At 41.1% G+C, this 20,059-nt stretch overlaps 1 protein-coding gene across 3 annotated transcripts in view; it reads left to right on the top strand.

Annotated features, from left to right (window-relative positions):
* Positions 1 to 20,059, top strand: part of tle2a (TLE family member 2, transcriptional corepressor a) — a 52,759-nt gene that overhangs the window by 20,234 nt on the left and 12,466 nt on the right. The window contains exons 3-8 of one of the 3 annotated variants that reach the window (XM_055017816.1): positions 10,339 to 10,402; positions 14,629 to 14,673; positions 16,775 to 16,837; positions 17,893 to 17,934; positions 18,536 to 18,749; positions 19,312 to 19,328. In XM_055017816.1, coding sequence (XP_054873791.1) covers positions 10,339 to 10,402; positions 14,629 to 14,673; positions 16,775 to 16,837; positions 17,893 to 17,934; positions 18,536 to 18,749; positions 19,312 to 19,328 — 445 coding nt within the window. Of the gene's footprint in view, positions 1 to 10,338; positions 10,403 to 14,628; positions 14,674 to 16,774; positions 16,838 to 17,892; positions 17,998 to 18,535; positions 18,750 to 19,311; positions 19,329 to 20,059 lie in introns of all 3 variants that reach the window. The other 2 variants (XM_055017815.1, XM_055017813.1) reach the window with 2 other exon arrangements.

Genomic DNA, 20,059 nt, shown 5'->3' with positions numbered 1-20,059 from the left:
AGACACGTAGGCAACCAGTTAATTGTTTCACCATCAAGAACATTAAATTAAATTTTCATTTCAAAAACAGCCCCCCATTGGCTCTTTACCAAAGAGTCGAATTACGCTCACCGACACATTTATTTTGACCACCGTCGGTGTGAGCTTCAATTGAATATGTCTTTACAGCGCATGTAACTGGATAGGTTGTGTGTGTAATAGTGTGTATGTGTGTGTCAGGTATCATCTGTGTTTAACTGCCACTTACCAAATGACAAAATTATATTTGCTGTAGGGCAGGCTGAGGGTTTGTGGTTTTTTTTAAAGTAACGTTTGCATTTTGTTTGTGGCTTGGTGTGTTTTTGTGATACACCCTCTCCTTGTTTCACTTCTCCTGTGTGTGTGTGTGTGTGTGTGTGTGTGTGTGTGTGTGTGTGTGTGTGTGTGTGTGTGTGTGTGTGTGTGTGTGTGTGTGTGTGTGTGTGTGTGTGTGTGTGTGTGTGAAACCCTTATAAAAGGCCTGCCTGTGCAGTAAGTCTAGCAGCAGAGAGGGTTACGGTTTGCCTGCTATTGTGCGACAAGATCCCAGCTTTATTTTGTGGATGCGTGTGCATGTGTGTGTGCGTGTGTGTGTAGGTGTGTGTTTGCTCTTGTACTCGCCCTTGAGAGATGATGAAAGAGTACACGGGCGAGTTGGGTGGGTCCCTGGTGTGTGTGTTTGTGTTTGTGTGTGTGTGTGTGTGTGTGTGTGTGTGTGTGTGTGTGTGTGTGTGTGTGTGTGTGTGTGTGTGTGTGTGTGTGTGTGTGTGTGTGTGTGTGTGTGTGTGTGTGTGTGTTCGAAGACGGTGAGACTGAGAGCGAGGCTGGAGGTTTCTGCTGCCGAGCAGAGAGGAAAGGTTGATCAATAGTTAATGAGATGTAAAGTGAACAGTCACATACCTGGAGGCTGGCAGGCTAAATGGTCCTGACACTGTAAAGGCACGGCACTGGTGCAGCAGTTACATGGCTCCCATCATGTGCATATATAGATATAAATATAGGCGGCTTTGTTCTCTGCAGGCTGGGAACTCTGTGTAGAACTTTGTCAGGTATGATGCCTGTTTGGGTGAAAGCTGCAGAGCCAGTTCGAGACTCAGAGGGAAGGATGCATTAAGCAAACAATACTTCATAAACCAGTTCAGTGAATTGGTTAATCAACATTATAATTAGCAGATTAAATAGTAATGAAAAAAGCTGTTAATTGCAGTACTGTGTGTCGTTTCCAAATTGCAGCACGTGGTTGGATGCAGCATTGTACCCGAGTTTTATTATCTCCAACCAGTGCTTAGTAGAAACAGGCTTCTTTGTGCATTTTCTAGCAAAAATACAGCAGAATCAGATACTTCTTGAGGGACTGGAGTGCATTGATTAATTCCCAGGTTTTAATTGTGTGAACAGATTAATGTCTTCATCAGAGTTAAAGTGGACAAAGACACAAGACAAACCGATATAGTGAACCTATTCTGACTCACCAGATGTAGACTGAGGATATAAACCTGCCATAGGAAGCTTCGTGCTGCCCTTCTGCAATCAACATCAAACCACTTTCTAAAGCCACTACAGGACTGAACAACTACAACCTCAGTGCAGCGACCTACCAAACTGAAAATGTAAAGTTTTACAGAGGATCCAGATTGTGCAGTTTCATTGGATTTTCTATTTCAGTGACAGTCGTTGCCTCCCCGCATGCAAATGCTTCGTCAAAACAATTCCACTTGTCACTGTTCTGAGTGGACAATGAAGCTGCATGCTTCGATTAGCTCCACCCAAGATGATTGTGATTAGTTTAAAGAAATACAAACAAACCAGATTTTCTTGACTCCTATGGCAGAATCCTAATGGGGGATTAACTACAGAATGTGCTGGCTAAGCAGAGCTATCATCAACCTAAACCAGATGTGCAGTTGGATAAATGTTGAAAAAGGTTAGGAAAGAATTAGATGATAAATCCAAGAGTTTTCTGTAATCTGACGGCATCTGAACGTGTCTATGAATGAACAGCCTGATCACATTTGCGACCGTTGCGACATTTCTGTAAATGTCGCAACGGCAGTCTCACTATGTGGGACTTTTCTTTTCACTTTCAACACAGCATAAAGTGCTTAACTGAAGTACTTGTCGTTGCATTAATGGAAAGACGCACAAGCAATTTGGAGAAGTCTTTTCTCACAGTTTAACACTAGTGTTGGTTCAAAAACATCACCAAGCGCCATGCAAAATCACTAAACCCCTCTCTTGTTCACCTGGCTCTTGAGTTTCTCATCAGCTATAAACTGAGATGTTGATAAAGACGGAGACTCACCAAAAATTACCATCATCCGGGTTTGGACAAAACGTTAACTGGAGCTGAAGTTTAATTTGGTGCTTCCGGCTGGTTGGAGGAGTCTTTCCTCTGAGTGCCATAAATACGTGTAAAAGCAGCAGCAGGATGCATTTGGGCGTCTCGGAAATAAGAGTTGCATACATTTACGTATAGCAGCAGTAGCTTTATTAATTACTTACAATCAGAAATGATCCCCAGCATGGATCGGGATCTGATGACACGTCACACTGCGTACTTTCCTTCACCTCAGACAGGTGAGATGTCACACAGAGTCACGGTTCATCAGCTGCAGTTAAATCATTTGTTACATGTTGAGCTCCTTCACAGCTGGTGGGATATTTCTATCTTACTGTTGGTGAAGTAGTAGCTCAGTTGTCACCACTCATGGGCAGAAGTTTTAGTGTTTAGAAATTTGTAAATATGCTTGGCTATTAGTTATTTGGACAGTTTGATGAGCTTGATATTGTTTATATTTAGAGTTTTGTTTAATTGTGTATATTACTGCGTGTAATGTCCAGTTTGGCGTGCAAGTAAATATCATGAACATATTATAGCTCTCTGTTATGAGTATATTTGAATGAAGCAAGGAGGAGCGTTAGCATAAAAGTATTGTAGTATAAAAGTTACCAGAACATTTGTCAGATGTGACAGTCCAGAGAAAACGCAACAAATCAAGCATGTGGATTCATGTTCTTGTACAAACGTCTTTGTTTTTGATAACGGTACACCGATCACAGGATTATTTGAATGCTTTCTGTTTATTCTGTAGCAATATTTGTTTATTCAACTATACAAACTGCATATTAAGTATTTAAATTAAAAGATGAAGAAGTGTCCTGAATTGAGAATTGTTTATTTATTGGCAGGCAACATGTGCAGCTTATTCCACTCCCTCTTTTTAAAACACACCTTAGAACGAAACTAATATAGCTTTACTGTAGAATAAAATAGATCAAATTTTAGAAAAAAATTTGAACAAAAGTTAAATGAAAACAGTACATGGAATTAGAATAATAAAATATACTGAGGCAACAAAAGTCAATTCCATTCCAGTGGAATAAAACTTTAGATACTTTAGACTACAAAAACTGCAACAAATAAAAGCATTTAGGCAACATATTGTTACAGGTTCATTTCGGTTTAATTTGAATTCATGGTATTTGTCATCTCAGGGCACTTATAGAGACATGTACCACATCCAAAGTTTCTTTTGGATTCCTTTTGAGCAGCTTTTGGCAACAGTGCTGAAAAATTAACGTGAGTCAGCCCTCAAGTTTTCTCTGCATTTAGGAGATAACGAACCATCGGCAATAAAGTGTTCAGCAGGAAACCCTCTGCCTCAGTGTAAGCCACCTTCCAAAACTCGACAGATTCCTTCATGCGACCAGCCTTCGAAATTTGTGGTGTTGAACTGGTTTGATTGCTTATCCTCCACAAGGGATCTGATGCCATTTAAGCTGCATGTAGAGGAAAAATATTGACAGTTTTGCATCATGTGAGTGATTTTATAAAGATCTGGTTCCAATGGATGGGAGCATCCTTAGTTTTTAGCATCATAATTAAAACTTTTCACTTTCATACATGCATCAGTTTGTCTTTACACAAGTATCCCCATGAAAGTAAAAAGTTTTTAAATCAAAATCATGGGGAAATATTTGATAAAATAATTGTTAAAAAGCAAACATTTTTGATAGCTTTTGGTACTGGATCTTGAATGTGTTTGTTATTTGAGATAGAAGACAAACTACTTCTCTCCACTTAAGCTGTTTATTTTGTAAATATCAGTGTCTCCAAAGAATCTTGTACAAGGACCTGTTCTGTTTGGAACAGCTTCCCAGAAAAGGATACAATCAAAAGTGAACACAACATTTTATTCAGTCTAGTACTGTGGTGCTAGGTCATAGATATAAACGTCTAATTCAAATATTGAAATGTGATTGGCTAAAGGTGGGGATAAACCGTGGTTTAGACTTAGTTCTCCCATTAGCTGGTGCACAGATACGTCCATATCTCTTGGCACATGATTTATCCAATCCCCTGGAGCTGCACCCTGTAAGAAGAACCCTCCTGCAAACTTTTCCCGCTTTCTAACCAGTTTGTATTATTCCATTGTTAGTTGGGATGTGATGCAGCCATTAGTGGTATCTCATAGGGGGGATGCAGGTGTTCCTCAGGGAGGATTGTTATGGTTTCTCCCTCAAACAACCTTGGGCTAGCAGTTTCAGTACAATTAACTGTTACATTATAAGAAAGCAGGAATGTGCTGTGTGTCAGGGCCAAAGCACTATCTTTGTTAGTGTGTGCATGTGGAGAAGAAGACGCATTTTTTAAATGTAAGCGGCTGCAACTTTCCAGCCTGACCTGTCTGTGTCCATCAAAACTTGGAGTTGGTGCTTAGCTCCATCTCTTTCCTTTTAAAAGTCAAGCATAACTCATGGATTCATTGAACATTAAATGGTTATTATTTTCAATATTATAAAACTCATATGTAATATCAATTTCAGTGTTCAGTTATTGGTACCTTTGTGAGATAAAAAATCCTAACAAATTTCAGTGTTCAGTTAGTAGTGCCTTTGTGAGATAAAAAATCCTAACATGGACTGTGTGCAAAAAATATTGAGGTTCAACGCTGCAATTAACAAACATTTTAATGGTTATTCTGCAGATTAGTTTATTAGTTGATCTTTGAAATGTCTGTAATTATCCAAAATCTAAGCTGACTGATATTTGAATTGCTTGTTTTGTCCAACCATCAGCTCAGAAGCCCAGAAATACCCAGTTAGCTATCACTGAAGTCCAAATTCACATTTGAGAACCAGGCAAAGCTAATGTTTTGCATTTTTTTTAATTAAGAAAAAATGAAACGATTAATGCACAGTAAAACTCCATAACACAACATGTAATATCCTAAAACCTTCACATAGTAGAACAGGTCTCACTCCACTGCAGTGTGTAGATGTTTCTTGGGAAGGAAGAAAATTAACTGGATTTGTCTTTAGGATAACACTTGCCTGATGTGTGCAGGAAAAAACTCTGCTTTATCAATATAAAATATGCAGCTGATTGTATTTCATCATCAAAAAAAGAAAACCTGACTTAATTATTGTCTTAACATCAGGCACCGACTTGTTCTGAGATGTTCTGTGTCTGCAGTCCTGCCCACATTGCTGTATTTTTGTAGAAAGAAAATCAATGTTCTCTTGAACGCAGTGCAAAAAAATAAAAAAAATCCCAAAAGCGATGGACAAGTGCGTTGCAGAGAAGAAAGATATGAAAACGTCTTTGTTGCTTTAGTAAAATAATCAATGAGGGAATAGGGAAAAGTAAAAGTATTGTTCGGGAAAAACAAACGCTAGAAAGTAAAGCGTTGACATTTTTACAATACCCAGTGGCCTGATTCAAACACGGTGACTAAAAAGGCAGTCGGCACATTTCTACAAAGTGCAAAATTAGATGCTTCACTGTCTGTAGGCTCTCATTAGAGCGTGTGTTCTTCACTGTGTTTATTTAGCAGCTCTGTGTGGGTGTGTGCTCTGTTTATGTGCTCACGTGTGCGTTTTCTTGCTTGCTTTATGCTTGCATATATGCAGTGCGTGCCACGAGTATGCAGTTTAGCGTGTTCATGCACACGCCTGAATGCTCCCCGATGCTCCGAGTGTTTATGTGTTCCTGTGTGTGCGCGTGAAGAGCATTTGTGTGTGCGTTCGGTAGCAGTGCAGCATTGACAGAGCTGTCTGAAGGCTGGCAGGCTGCAGATTTGTAGCGCATTCGGCTGATCATCTTATCTCCTGTCACCGCCAGTGAAAGATTGGAGGAACCGAGCCCACCGAGCACACACACGCACACACACGCGTACACACGCACACACACACACACACACACACACACACACACACACACACACACACACACACACACACACACACACACACACACACACACACACACACACACACACGCACTCATATCTCCTTTTTCTTCTTGTTGCTTCTTTCTCTCTCGCTCACTCACTCAATCTTGTTTCCTCCCTGTGTTGCCGTCTCTCCTCTCTCTCCATCCTCCCTCTCAGTAAATGGTGCTGAGCCAAAGACTAATTATTACAGGCAATCATTTCAACATGAAATACCTACTTCCTCCTCCTCCTCCTCCTCCTCCCCCCTTCCTCCTCTCTCCCTCATTTTCTCCCCCCCACACCCACCCACCCACCCTCCAACTTCTTTTATGCTCCTACAGTCACATAATGACAACACACACACACACTCGCTCAGTAATTTCATTCCTTGAAGTCCATTTTGTGGGGAATGGTTATTGCTTTCTGAGTGCGACCTTGGGGTCTTTCTTGTAAGCACAAGAAGTGTCCATCTGCACACCCTCTCCCTCTGTGTGTGTGTTTGTGTATACACATTTGTTGTGCAACCTTGTAATGCCATTGTGCAATTTCTGGAGTGCAATGCCAAAAAAACAAAGGACTGATTTTACAGGTATAGAGACATTGATTTTTTTTCCTGTCCTGACTCTCTTTAGTGGGATTTAATAGATGGCTGACTGCTGCTCATTTGCTAAAACAAAATCTGATGAGCCAACGTGGTTTTGTGAATGTGACATTTGTGGCTGTGAGTGGCCATTTTTAAGCACCTTAAAGAAAAATGCCCTTTTTTGCAGTGAATTCTCTGAAAATGTGAGTATAAGGAAACATCCATTCACCTGCTGCAAGTCTACTTATTAACTGATCTCCAGAAAACTGACACTTTTTTGCCATTTTATAGCTTCAATAAGTGATGAAAAATACATACTGGAAACAAAACGCAGCAATTTAATCAATTGATTTGATCAGTTTATTCATTATTAATGATAATTCCAACAAAAATGCTAAACCTTGTCTGGTTTGAAGTTGTCAGAATGTGAGAATTCGTTGCTTTTTATACTTCACAAACTTAAATCTTTGTGTTTCGTGGCTTTGAAATGTTGATGGTCACTAAGGATCAGTCAGTCATCTGCTTGGTTGATAATCAGATCCGATGCCCAGCTTTTTAACGATTCTTTGTAGCATTGACTTCTTTAAAAACAAAGATCTGATAAAATATGTTCAGTTAAAATAGCTCTACTGTGACTCTGCTGCAGCCACCTCTGTTTATTTGTAGCCCCGACTCTGTTCTGATTGGTTTTGCATTACAAATAATAGCCAATCATCACTTAATTGGAATAATTGAAAATGAGAAATTCTGTTAATAAAACATGTAAAACATAAATACGTAAAGGTGTTGGAGCTTGTGTTGTTAAACTGATAATACATATTGGTCACAGGGCCGATTACTTGCAGAACAAACACATTGCTTTTGACCTTTCAAGGACATTTTGCTGATAATACTTCAAAATAGGGCCATTACTTGTAATAAACTATGGACTTACTTTTTGTGAATAGATCTGAATACTTCATTATTATTCTGGTGTAATTTTGACACCAAGACTTTCATTTTTACTGTAGAAGTGTACAGTATACATCAGTTCCAAATATTCCTCATCGGTCTCCTTGATTATTAGTAATCAGCATTGATATCAGCCCTGAAAAGCACATATCAGTTGACCTCTATTTCATGCATTAAAGAATTAATTGATTAGATGTTGTCTAATGATTGACTATAACTGAAATCTTTAGAGACGGGCGTGATCATGGCTGCACATTTTAAACACAGAAAGAACAGTCGCTCATCTCGCTGCCGTTTGGTAACCGTGTCTGTTGTGTGTCTTCTTGAACCTAAGTTTATGTTGTGATGAACACACTGGCGAATGCACACACACACAGACACACACACACACACACACACACACACACGGTTGCATTAGTCCTCGGCCCAGCTGTGAGTGACTTCTGCCAAGAGGCAATTCCACTGTAATAAAATCTATAGGGTGGAGGGGTGGGAGGTGGGGTTTAATCCTCCTCACCACCCACCTCCTCCTCCTCCTCCCTCACTCTTCGTCCTCCCTCCCTCCCTCTCCTCCTCCTCAGCTGGCTGGCAATGATAAATGAGTCAATTACGTGTGTGTGTGCACGCGGTGCTGGAGAAAGGCAGCGGATGGGGCTGTTATTACCTGTTGCGGCTGGGGGTAATGTTGCAGTATTAATCATATTCTAATTTTCCCTCCACCAAGCGACCCCCCCCCCCACTCCACCCAACCGCCAACGTCCCACCACCTCGACACAACCCCCACAATCAATCTATCCACTGCCTGCAAACAAGTTAAAACTGCCGAAGGCCTCCACATATAAAAAGCAAACCAAAAAAAGGGATGGAGGGAAGGAAGGAAGGAAGGGGGGAGTCGGAGGTAGGGCAGCGGGTATTTCTGACTGTGAGGGAGGTAACGAGGGAGGTGTCGGTGCACTTGGACGTGAACACTTTTAGAAAGGGAGTGTGCATGTTTGCAAATCCACCTACTGACATTATCCAATTTTAGAAGACACCGGGGGACTGGTGTGTGTTCGGGCGGACACAGAGGACAGACAGAAATGTAGGACACTTGGAGAGCTGTTTGGTAGCTGGAGACGCTTGTATGAGAGAGACTGAACACCAGAGCGGCACGGTGGAGCAGCGGTTAGCACTGCAGCCTCATAGCTGCGAGGTTTGAATCTTGGCCTGAGACCTGTCATATAGACAGATAGTCGGCTAATATTTGGTCTTTTACAGATTATTGACAGCTAATTGATGAATTCAATGCTACTTCAGGTCTAATACGGCCTCCTGTCTCTGTCTTCGGTCTCAGAAGTGTCTCTCAAGCAGCAAAAACTGAACAAGAAACACAAGCCGTTGCCCAAACCAGGAAATGAGCTTCTCCCACAGTGGCTAAGGCTATGCTAATGGCTAGCAGCTAAGTTAGAAGGCAGACAGAGATTAACCCGAAACAGAGTCTGGAAAACAATGAAGATTAATGCTTTAAGATATGAACTTTAGAGGAAAATAAAAGTGACAGAGCAGTAAAATATTAGGAAAACAGAAGAACAGCAAACATAAATGCAGGAGACGGTTAATCCCACATAAAAAGAGGAGAGAATTTAATCACTCCTATTTCTATTTTAAATTTTCAGTTATTGTCACCCTTATAAATGCAGAAGTCTAGTTATGAACGACAGGTTCTCTGCTGTCACATGCTGTTAAAACATTACACTCAATGCATATCAGTCCCAAATATCGGCCATCGTACTTCCTTACATGTCAGGAATCGACATCGACCCTAAAAACCCATATCAGTCGATCCCTCTGGCTTAAGGGATTCTTGTTCCTTGTAGGTGTGAATGCAAGTGTGTCCCTGGCTGTTGGTTGCTTGGGTGAACCCGCTTTCACCTTAAGTCTGCTGGGATAGACTCCAGCCCCTCCACGATGCTACTGAGGATAAATCAGTGCATAGAAAATTGATGGAAAATAGATCAACGACCAGGTTCGGCTGAACTGTTTCAACCTGAGATGCTTCCAAACTGAGCAACAGGTTGTGTCCTGAACGTGAGAAGAGAAGATTTATTACATTTCCAACCAGTATTGGCATATTTGACCCACTTAAAGCTTCAACTTTAGCAAAACTTTACTTTGCTGAAAGGTGGCAGTAGAGGGAGCGGACAAACCGATTCGTAATATGGGAAAAGCAGCAAAATGAGGAGGAATAGAAGGCAAGCACACGGATATATGTATTGAAAAATGTCCAGAGAGAGAAAGAGAAAAAGGGGAAAAGACACCTTGGATGTGCCCGCCTGCAGTCTTGGCTGGATTTCAGGCCCCAAGCGTGACTTGGTCTATTTCTGCTCTGCTCTGAGGTGATAATGGGCTGTCAGCACCCCAGTCACCCCGCTCCCCTCGCCCTCCCCAGTGAGTGATGGGGGAGGAAGGGTGGGTGAGGACGAGAGCTGGGAGGGATTCGATGTCATGTCGCTAATTGCATTGTGTGTTTTATGAGTATGATGCAAATCAAACATGTCCGTAACGTCTGCATTCCTTTCTTCTGTGTTGCAGTTTGAAGCTGGAGTGTGAGAAACTGGCCACAGAGAAAACAGAGATCCAGAGACACTACGTTATGGTGAGACGCACAAAATCACACACACACACACAATCACACACACACAATCTCACACACACAGCGTACCACAATGTCTCCCCACATTCACTCACAACAAATGCAGTGTGCCAAGTCCCCTGAATCCCTTTCATCTGCTAACAGCTGCCAAACAACACCCACCAAAAACCGCACACAAGACCACACACAAGCGCACACATATTCAAGGACTGCAAAATGAAGCAAAATTTGAACAGTTTCAGCCAGAAAAAAAGTTCATGGTGGCCAAGCAACAATTAAAATGAAAGTTTTTTTTATCCTTGTTAAGCGATTTTATTCGAAATAGAGTTTATATTCCTCAAGGTAAGCGACATATTGGCGTTAAAGACACCAAACTAAATATGTCTACACTTTAGTGTCTGGTGCAACACGTTAGCTTTATGCTTAGTGTTTATATTCTGTTTTTTTAACTTTTATATTTATCTTATTGTTTGATTACTGAACGTGCTGTAGATTTGTGTTAATATTTGCATGTTCTATGCACCAAGAAGAGTAGTGCTACTAATTTTGCTGTATGCAGAACTTACAGGGATGAAAACAGACTTTCTACATGTTTCAGTAAAGCATCTTGAATGTAAGTTTATGCTGGTTTATTCAGTCTCTTATGGTGGTAACTCTGTCTTGTTTTGTGTAAACAATCTACAGCACAGTTTGTCGTCTTAGGCTCTGGGAAATTAAGTTTTTTATTATTTCAAGACATTTTAGATATCAAGAAACTGATTAATGAAGAAAATCATCAAAATAATGCATTATTAAGACTCATTTGTTTATATCATTCATATTTGTTTTATTGTAGTCATTCGTTTGAGATGCACTTTTTAACATTATTAAAGAACTGTTATTATTATTTAAACTGGCATTAGTTAGAATTTAGTTTGTCTGATCATTTTGTGTGTTCGCTGTTAATCGCTGCTTAATTTGCCAAATCATACATATTCCAATGTCCTAAAAAATGAAAATTGTTGTTCCAACTTAAATGAATTGCTTCATTTGGTAACAAATAACTGAATCTGGTTTATCCAAATGAAGATAACTAATAATATTAATGCACTTCATTTGATTCCTCTCACATTAACAGTTTACATTGCTGTGACTCAGTTTTTAAGACAAATGGCCTTGAAATTTCCCATTTTCCAACATAATAATTTGCTTTTACAGAAAAGTAAAATGTAAAACATGATTTTTTCATCAGAATTGCTGTACCTGACTTATTTGTTACTCTGTAAATGTACTGGAGGAAACTGGTGGTTGAATTGCAGCAGAGGAATTTGAAGTGTGGATGTCAGATGCACAATGTCAAAGAAGTAAACCTAATTTTTGCACTTTTCCCAAAACTAGAATGTTGTTTTAAAGGGACAAAGTTTAAATTAAGAATCTACTAAGGTTAACAGCCTTCACCGACGCAAAAAGATTAATTTAGACGCGCTTTACTTCAATGGCAACCAAAATACACTTTTTACAGTGTAAGTTTGAAGCATTTGCATCTTACCACCGCGGCTGAACCAAGTTATTGAAAGAAACGTGCAGCCACGGTTTGAATCCAACAATAATTTCTGTAAATCTGAACAGGAAAAAACAACAGCACAAAAGCATAAATGTGGTTCCACTGCTGTTGATCCATTCTGAGGCAGACCTGATACCTGAATGACACCTGATCCGCAGATCTTTTTTCAGTTTTCGGACAAAGGAAAAGGCCAAAACTCTACCTTTTGTTTTTTTTTTGTTTTTTTTTTTAAACTTACCTGTGATCAGAACCATAAACAACCACAGCTGACAGAGTGTTGGCTGCCCAGAACCTGCTGTGCCAAAAAAGAGCTATGCGGCAATCTTGGCATTGAGCAGGGACTTGTGGGGGGATTGAAGTTTTAGTGATGGGGAGGAAGGGGTAGCTGGCATCAAGCACAGACCAGGTCTCCTTTGCTGGCTGATGATTTTGGGGAGTTTGGATGTTGCTAAGCAACAGGCGAAACTTGGCAAACCGACTGCCAAGCAGAGCTGCCAGCTGCCAGGAAAGGCGTCTTTTATGGAGGCTTACAGGCAAACACACATAGAAAAAGGGGAGCGTGCACACACATGCCTGGAAAACGCACACTCGCAGGGAAGCATGCACACAGAGCGCACGGATACGCACACGCCTACACAGTTGCAGACTTGTGCTATAAACACACACACACACCTGCACGCACACACATATGTGTGCTAACTGCCAGGAAAGATGTCTGGAGAGAGAGGACCCCTGCCATCTCCTCTCCCATCCTGCCAGCCTGTTCTGGCTGCCCAACTGCCAATCTCCTCTCCCCACAACCAGCCACGCTGAAAAGCAAATGTCAGCCTGTCACTTTTCCAGGCATCTGACTTTAAAATGTTCTCCTTTTTGTCCATCTCCGAGGCAGGAGAGAGGATCCTCACCTGTCCCTCTCTGCGGCATCCTCGCTGTACTTTGGGATAAAAGCCAGGGTCAAATAGCTCACATTAGACATGATTAATGCAAGAGTACGTCACCTTCTTCTGCCCGGCGACAATTTCTCTGCCTCGCTTGGGGTTTCTGGCTTCCGAAACACGCCTCAGGGTCATTTTTAGTGCCGTTGACTTTCAGTGGAGTCAAGGTGAAATTAGCGGCGATGTGCTTTTAGGGACGTATGGAGCTTCAAACTGCTCAGTGGATGGGCTGCATCTGTAACTGAAGGCAAAGAAAAAGGCTTTCTGAGTGTAACTGGATTTCCCATTTTATGTAAATATAACACATAAGTTCTTGTCTTGAACTGTGTTTTCTCCCTATAGGAAGGTGATGCTTTCTGTTTGTGTCTTAAAGGATTAAGCTGCCATCATTCCAAACTTTTGTTGTCAGTGAATCCCATGAAAATGCAAAAACTCACAATACATCTGACTTTTCTCTCCTGTCTGCAGTAAACCAAACTGTATAAATAATATATTTTAGTTAGTGAGTATATTGTAGCTGCATATTAATACAGCTTCATTTGCTTATGATTTTTTTTCTTCATGTATGTGTGTGTTGGTTTCATTATTGGTTTTGGGCTTTTCATGAGGGCAGTTGGCAGTAAGAAAAACATACTTGCACTGTAAAAATAATTAACATATTTTTCACTTAACTGTTTTCAACAATTTACTGTTTTTTTCAGGTTTTTCTTGTTTTGTCAAATTGCAGAATTTAAGCAATTGCACCACAGACAAAAAAGTTTTATAATAGAGAATTCTGAAGTCTAAAAACAAAAAAAATTGCAATTTTACTGCATTTAAATTTATTTTTAACAGATATTTCCTGTTATTTTAAAAGAATGAAAAAAGTTGATTAAAGTTTGAAAATAATTTTTTTTAAATTAATACATCACTATTATTATCATTATTAATTGTCTTGTTTTGTTAAATTACAGTAAATAACTAGTAAAATCACAGAAAAATATTAAGTTACATGTAGCCCATCAAAAACTGGTCAAAAGTGAAAATGTTCAAAACTGTCCATATCAAAAATCAGTAGTTTTGAAAATAGAAATTCATTCTTTTACAGTGTTTGACTGTAAAATAACTTTTTTTTCTGTATTTAAATCGTCCAAAAACTATTCTTTTACAGATATTAGCTGTTATTTGAAATCAAAATGAAGTATATAAAAGGCTGATATTTTACAGATTTCCCTCATTTGTTAAATTACGGATAACATTCAGTAAAATCACAAAGTTTTGATTCACGTGTTGACTGACTTAAAGTGTACATAAAGTCCACAACAAAAACCTGTATTTTTACAAATATTTATTTGTTCCTCTGCGACGTGAGACTGTAAAAATTCACAGTTTTGCTATACTTCAATCAGTAAAAATATATAATTGATTATTTTGCAGATATTTGTAATTATTTTCACAGTTTTTGCAGTTTATTTTAATGATACTGTATTTTTTTCCAGAACTCTTGCAGCCAGATTTTCATTGTCTTTTAATGGATTTTTATTTATTTTTTTACGCTGTACATTATAACCAGACCTGGACTGAAGCTTTTTGCTCGTGTCTGCATTTTAAATGAAACTAGATAACTTCATTCCTGCAGTATATCCATAGGAAATGTTCCTGCATTATATATAAGGAGCCTCCAGCTTCAACGGCTCCACACATGAAAGCTCGTGTTTTACAGTCTCACATTCCTCTTTATGTATATTAACTGATCTTCTCCTTTGTTTCAGTATTATGAAATGTCCTACGGCCTTAACATTGAAATGCACAAACAGGTGAGTCAGCTTTCTCTCTCTCTCTCTCCTAAAGCTTTGCATTATTCTCATGCATTATTGTTATTATCATCACTTCCAGCTTTCCTTTTGCCCCCCAAGTCAGCTCTACTCAGAGTAACTAATATTTTCAGGAAAGTCTTTTTCCCCTCCTCTGCATCTCTATACTTCTGTTACGTCAGTCCTCTCCTTCTGATGGACTGTTATGCTGTGGAGGCGTTAATAGGATCCACAAACAGAATTCATTTCTTCGCCACAGACAGATGAGAATACTCTGCCCTTCCCTCTCGCCCATAATAAATCCCTGTCTGTTACTCCCTTCTTTCCATCCCTCTCACTCTTCCTGCCCATCTTCTCCTTCATCCCCTTTTCTTTCCTCCTCCTCATCTTTTCCCTTCAGTTGATGCCTCACTCTCTTTTTTAATGCTCTGCTCTCTTAATCTCCATTTCTTCACCATCCCTGTCTGTCTTTCTTCTTTTCCATTGATTTCTCTTTCTCCCTCTTTATCTCCTATTTTTCTCTCTTTGTGCTCACCCTCCCTCCACCTCTGCCTCCTTGCAGACATACAGTCCATGCTGAATTTCACTTTAAATCAGGTCACTGCCTTCCTGCCATTTACTCTCTATCTTCCTCCCTCCCTCCCTCCCTCTCTCTCTCTCGTTCATTTCACCATCTCAATCGCTTCGCTTTTGACGTGCTGCTGCCGCCGCCGCCACTCCACCCTCCCTCCCCTCACCACCACCACCACCACCTCCTCCCAATCTCGATTTTTTTCCCCTCCTCCTCCCCCGCCTTCCTTCTGTTTCTTCTTTCTCCGTCTATTTCTCTCCTCCCTCCCACATCCTCTCGTCCATCGGCTTGTCATTTCCTCAACCCAATCTGCCCCCTTCTTCCTCCTCTACCTCCTCTCCTTCCTCCTCCGCCTCCTCTTTTCATTTCCCCCCACCCCCCACCTTCTTTATCCTCTTTCTCTCCATTGCTCATGTTCCCTCTCTCTCTCTCTCTCTCTCTCTCTCTCTCCTGAAGATGTCATTTAGTAGTTGGAGTTCTCTAACAAGAAATCATTGTGTCTCCCTTGGGGTTGGGAGGGAGGAGTGTGGGGTGGGGTGGGGTGGGGTGGGGTGATGGATTCAGAGGGATGGAGGGGAGTCGGGGGTGGGGGGTGGGGGGGCACGCTGGCTGGCTGAAAAATGGGAGAGTGGAGGGGGAGGAATGAAGAGAAAGAGCAAGAAAAAAGGAGGGGTGGAAGTTCAGTCCAGCATCAATAAATCACTTAAGAGAGGGAGTGGGGGGGTGAGGAGGAGGAGGGGAGTAGAGAGGGAGTGTGGGTATATACACAAACACACATGCACGTGCACATGCGTTCTCACACACACACACACACAGAGAGTCGAGCTGTCAACAAGATAAACAGCCCGCGGCCATAATGATGTTGTCATGATCTCTGCATGCATATCATTACTGGCCTTCACGGCCTTGCTGGGCTAAACATGCTCGTGTGTGTGTGTGTGTGTGTGTGTGTTGTGTTACATTACATGGCAGCGCTTGTAACGCTGATTACTGCACTAATACTAAGGAGGGACTGAAGGAGCGATAAATGGATGGAGAGAGAGAGAAAAAGATGGAAAATGCAGACGATGATGGAGGGAGAGTTGACTGTTGGCTGCAAGCAGATCGAGACAAACACACACACACACACACACACACACACACACACACACACACACACACACACACACCCAGGATGGTGACTCTTGTGTCTGCTCTCCTTCACACACATCCACTCTGTGTGGGCTGGCTGTGGCCGCAGCAGATGCTGTCCATGAATATTTTAGCCAAACTCTCTGGCAGAGTTTCCATTTGCATGGACCAGATGTAAGCAGCTGAAATATTTACCACACTGGCCCTGGGAGAAGCAGGCCACGCTGTGTGTGTGTGTGTATGTATGTGTGTGTGTGTGTGTGTGTGTGTGTGTATATGTGTGTGTGTGTGTGTGTGTGTGTGTGTGTGTGTGTGTGTGTGTGTGTGTGTGTGTGTGTGTGTGTGTGTGTGTGTGTGTTTATTCATCAAAGTGACAGTATCTCCTTTTTTTTCCTCTTTCAGACGGAGATTGCCAAGCGGTTGAACGTGATCTGTGCTCAGCTCATCCCCTTCCTGTCACAGGAGGTGGGACACACACATACACACTCTGTCCTGCATTCAGTCCTCAGTCTCTGCTGTGTGTGAGAGCAAACCTATACAGAAGGCGTGCACATGCATACACATTTATCAATATATCCAACACACACAGAGCTGCAGATGGTCAGAACTTCAAAGCACATTCGTTTTCTTCAGTCACCAAATGGTTGCAATCGTTCACATGATAGAGAATGATAAAAAAAAAAGTCAGTATTTCAAAATATGAATGCTTTTCCACGCTGATTAGTAGGGATGTTTTTGCCCCCATCCCATCAGTCATTTAATATTTCCTATATGACGATACCATTTCCCTAGAAAATACACACTTTGGCCACATTAGCATTATCAGCATCATTTCCATGTATATGTTTGACAAATAAAAAGGAAAAACATATGTATTTCTGCATCCAAGTTGTCAGTTAATGCCATGTAGGTGGTCACAAACATTATAAAGCTCCGCAAGGGAACTGTTAAGTGCAGTGTGTGGATAGAGTTGAGCGTCCTGTAATTCCACAAGCTCCAAAAGACGGAGAAAACCTGCATTCTCAACATACATGTCAGAAAATGTGCTGTAAAATGGTTGTAGTACCTGGTTGTTCCACCAAGTGGAGCTTCTTACTATGTAATAAATATTTCATGTTTGCAAGCAGAGAGCATTGTGGAGGTTCAGCTAGCAACAGGCACCATGACAGAGGCTTCTGTGGTGCTTTATGACCTCTTAGCAGAGATCATGCGTTTAAGGCAAACTAGCCTCAACTAGGACAGTTTTCCTATATCCTAGCATCACAGAAAGCTACATTTGACATTTGTGGTTGATAATGCTCATGGTTATTGATTTTGAAAACCATTCAAAATTTGCAACTAAAGGGTCAGGCTTTGGTTCATGCTAATAATGATTAAACAAAAGCCCTGATTGGTCCAAATTCTTTGCGATTGGTGTGGGGCATCCCTACTAATTATGAAGTATTATGCATGTTGAGTTTAAAACATGACCTGAATTCTGAAACCACCCGCCCTTACTGACATCTTGGTTTATTCCACAGCATCAACAACAGGTGGTCCAGGCTATGGAACGCGCCAAACAGGTGACCATGGGGGAGCTAAATGCTTCGATAGGGGTACGTGGGCTCCCCCCTCTGCCTCATAGCGTGTGTACCTTATACTCCCATATTTTTATTTTCCCTCCTTTTCTTTTCTTTTTTTTTTTAGTGAGGCAAATATCCATTGGCCAAGTCTAAAACATACAAAATTATTGGGTAGTATTTCTAAAAGGTGGTTTAAGGTGCCTTTTTAAAATAGAAGGAATTGGTTTCCTATCTTTTTTTTTTTTTTTTTTTTTTTTTTTTTTTTGTCTCCGCCAGGCACCTGAACAGACCCAAAAATGTCAAATTTTTGGTGTGATTTTTGGGATGGAACATTTAGCCACATGTTTATTGTCACTTTGGTTCTCATCCTTTTGAGTTGACACGCAGAGCTTCCCCTCCTAAAGAGCCACTGCCTTGACCTTAGCATTTCTCCTCTCGTGCACATCGCAGCAATTAGTTCCCTTTCTTTCTTTACTTCCTCCTGTCTTCTTCTTATTCGCTTCCTCTGAAGCCGCTTCCTCCAGTGCTTGTAAGTCACCCAGATCTCTCTTTCTACTGTCTCCTCTGTCTTCTCTGTTTCCTCTTTTTCCCCTCTCTACAGCAACAGCTCCAGGCCCAGCACCTCTCCCAGCATGCCCAGGGTCTTCCGGTGGGCCCACACCCGTCAGGACTACCCCACCCGGGTCTGGCGCTCGGTGGAGGGTCCGGTCTGCTGGCCCTGTCCGGGGCTTTAGGGGCCCAGCTGGCTGCCAAAGATGAGAGAGCGCACCTGGAGGCAGCAGCAGCAGCCGCCGCCGCTGCAGAGCACCACAGAGGTACAGCAGCTCTTTAAATGCTGCATGTTTTACCTTATTTTCTGATTCAGTTTGTGTCCCTCAAAGCAAAAAAAAAAAGAAAAAAAGAAGTGTAAAACCTAAGATGAGTTTAGGGCCGGGACGAGAGTTGGATTGCATTTTCGGAGATGAAAACATCTCGCTGAAGTAGGAGTAGAGTAAACACCAAAGTTTGGCTCGATGGATTCTGATGATTGGTTTTGCTTTGGAATTTTGGCGGGGCACAGGAGTGTTGCTGATAATAACACTCCTCAGGGATATTTTTCCACTGAGTCATCAGCTGCAGAGTGATGTAAAGTGATGGCAGATAATCTTGCGTTTGTGTGTTTTCTTGTGTGTGTGTGTGTGTGTGTGTGTGTGTGTGTGTGTGTGTGTGTGTGTGTGTGTGTGTGTGTGTGTGTGTGTGTGTGTGTGTGTGTGTGTGTGTGTGTGTGTGTGTGTGTGTGTGTGTGTGTGTGTGTGTGTGTGTGTGTGTGTGTGTCCTCATCTGCGTTTGCTGTCCCGTTGCCTGGTACCTGGATGTGCTGCTGCCTGGAATAAACAGACCGTGAAGCAGGACCAGTGAGTACAAATTACTACACAATCAGCTGTGTCAAGTACAGTCATACTTGTCCAACCTTTGTTCAGTTGTAGGCAAATTTAGTGTCACATGTGGGCATTCACTCCACAGAGGCTGTACATATAAGGAGTTATGTTTTATGTTATTTTTAAACAAAGACATGTCAAAATAATAACTTAAAAATACGGGTATCAACCATTTTTAATAGTGCTTTATTTTATAAGTATTTGGCATGCAATCAAATAGGATAACACATCATTTTATTTATTTCTAAGATTCTTCCTGCAACTTGCAGGAAAAATAGGGATATCTTTAAGACAAGTAAACTTCCACCTGTATAAATAAGTTTTTATGATCAGTTTTTTATTCAAAACTTTATTATCCATTGTTGTTACATGTTGATTTTCAGTTATTTACTAGTTAATGGCTATGCTTTCTTGAGGAGGGCACTACGAAGCAAGATGATGTGTTAGTGAGGTATGTTGAGCCTAAAGTCAGAGTTTTTGTTGTCACAGAGGTTTTTTAACCTGTTACATCACCATGGTAACTGATGCTGCACAGCTAACCTGTTCCAGAGAAGATTCTGTTGAAACATTTTAATTTAAATCAGCGGCAAGATACAATAACGATACAGATTTTCAGCTTTGGGAATATGTAATATCTGCAAACCTCTTTGGTTACACATTAGTAATTTTACTGAACAAAGCCATACAGTTACAGAAGCACAAACGGT

Source organism: Amphiprion ocellaris, chromosome 2, assembly GCF_022539595.1.
Source record: "Amphiprion ocellaris isolate individual 3 ecotype Okinawa chromosome 2, ASM2253959v1, whole genome shotgun sequence".
NCBI classification, from domain to species: Eukaryota; Metazoa; Chordata; class Actinopteri; family Pomacentridae; genus Amphiprion; species Amphiprion ocellaris.
This window is presented reverse-complemented; position numbering and strand designations above follow the sequence as displayed.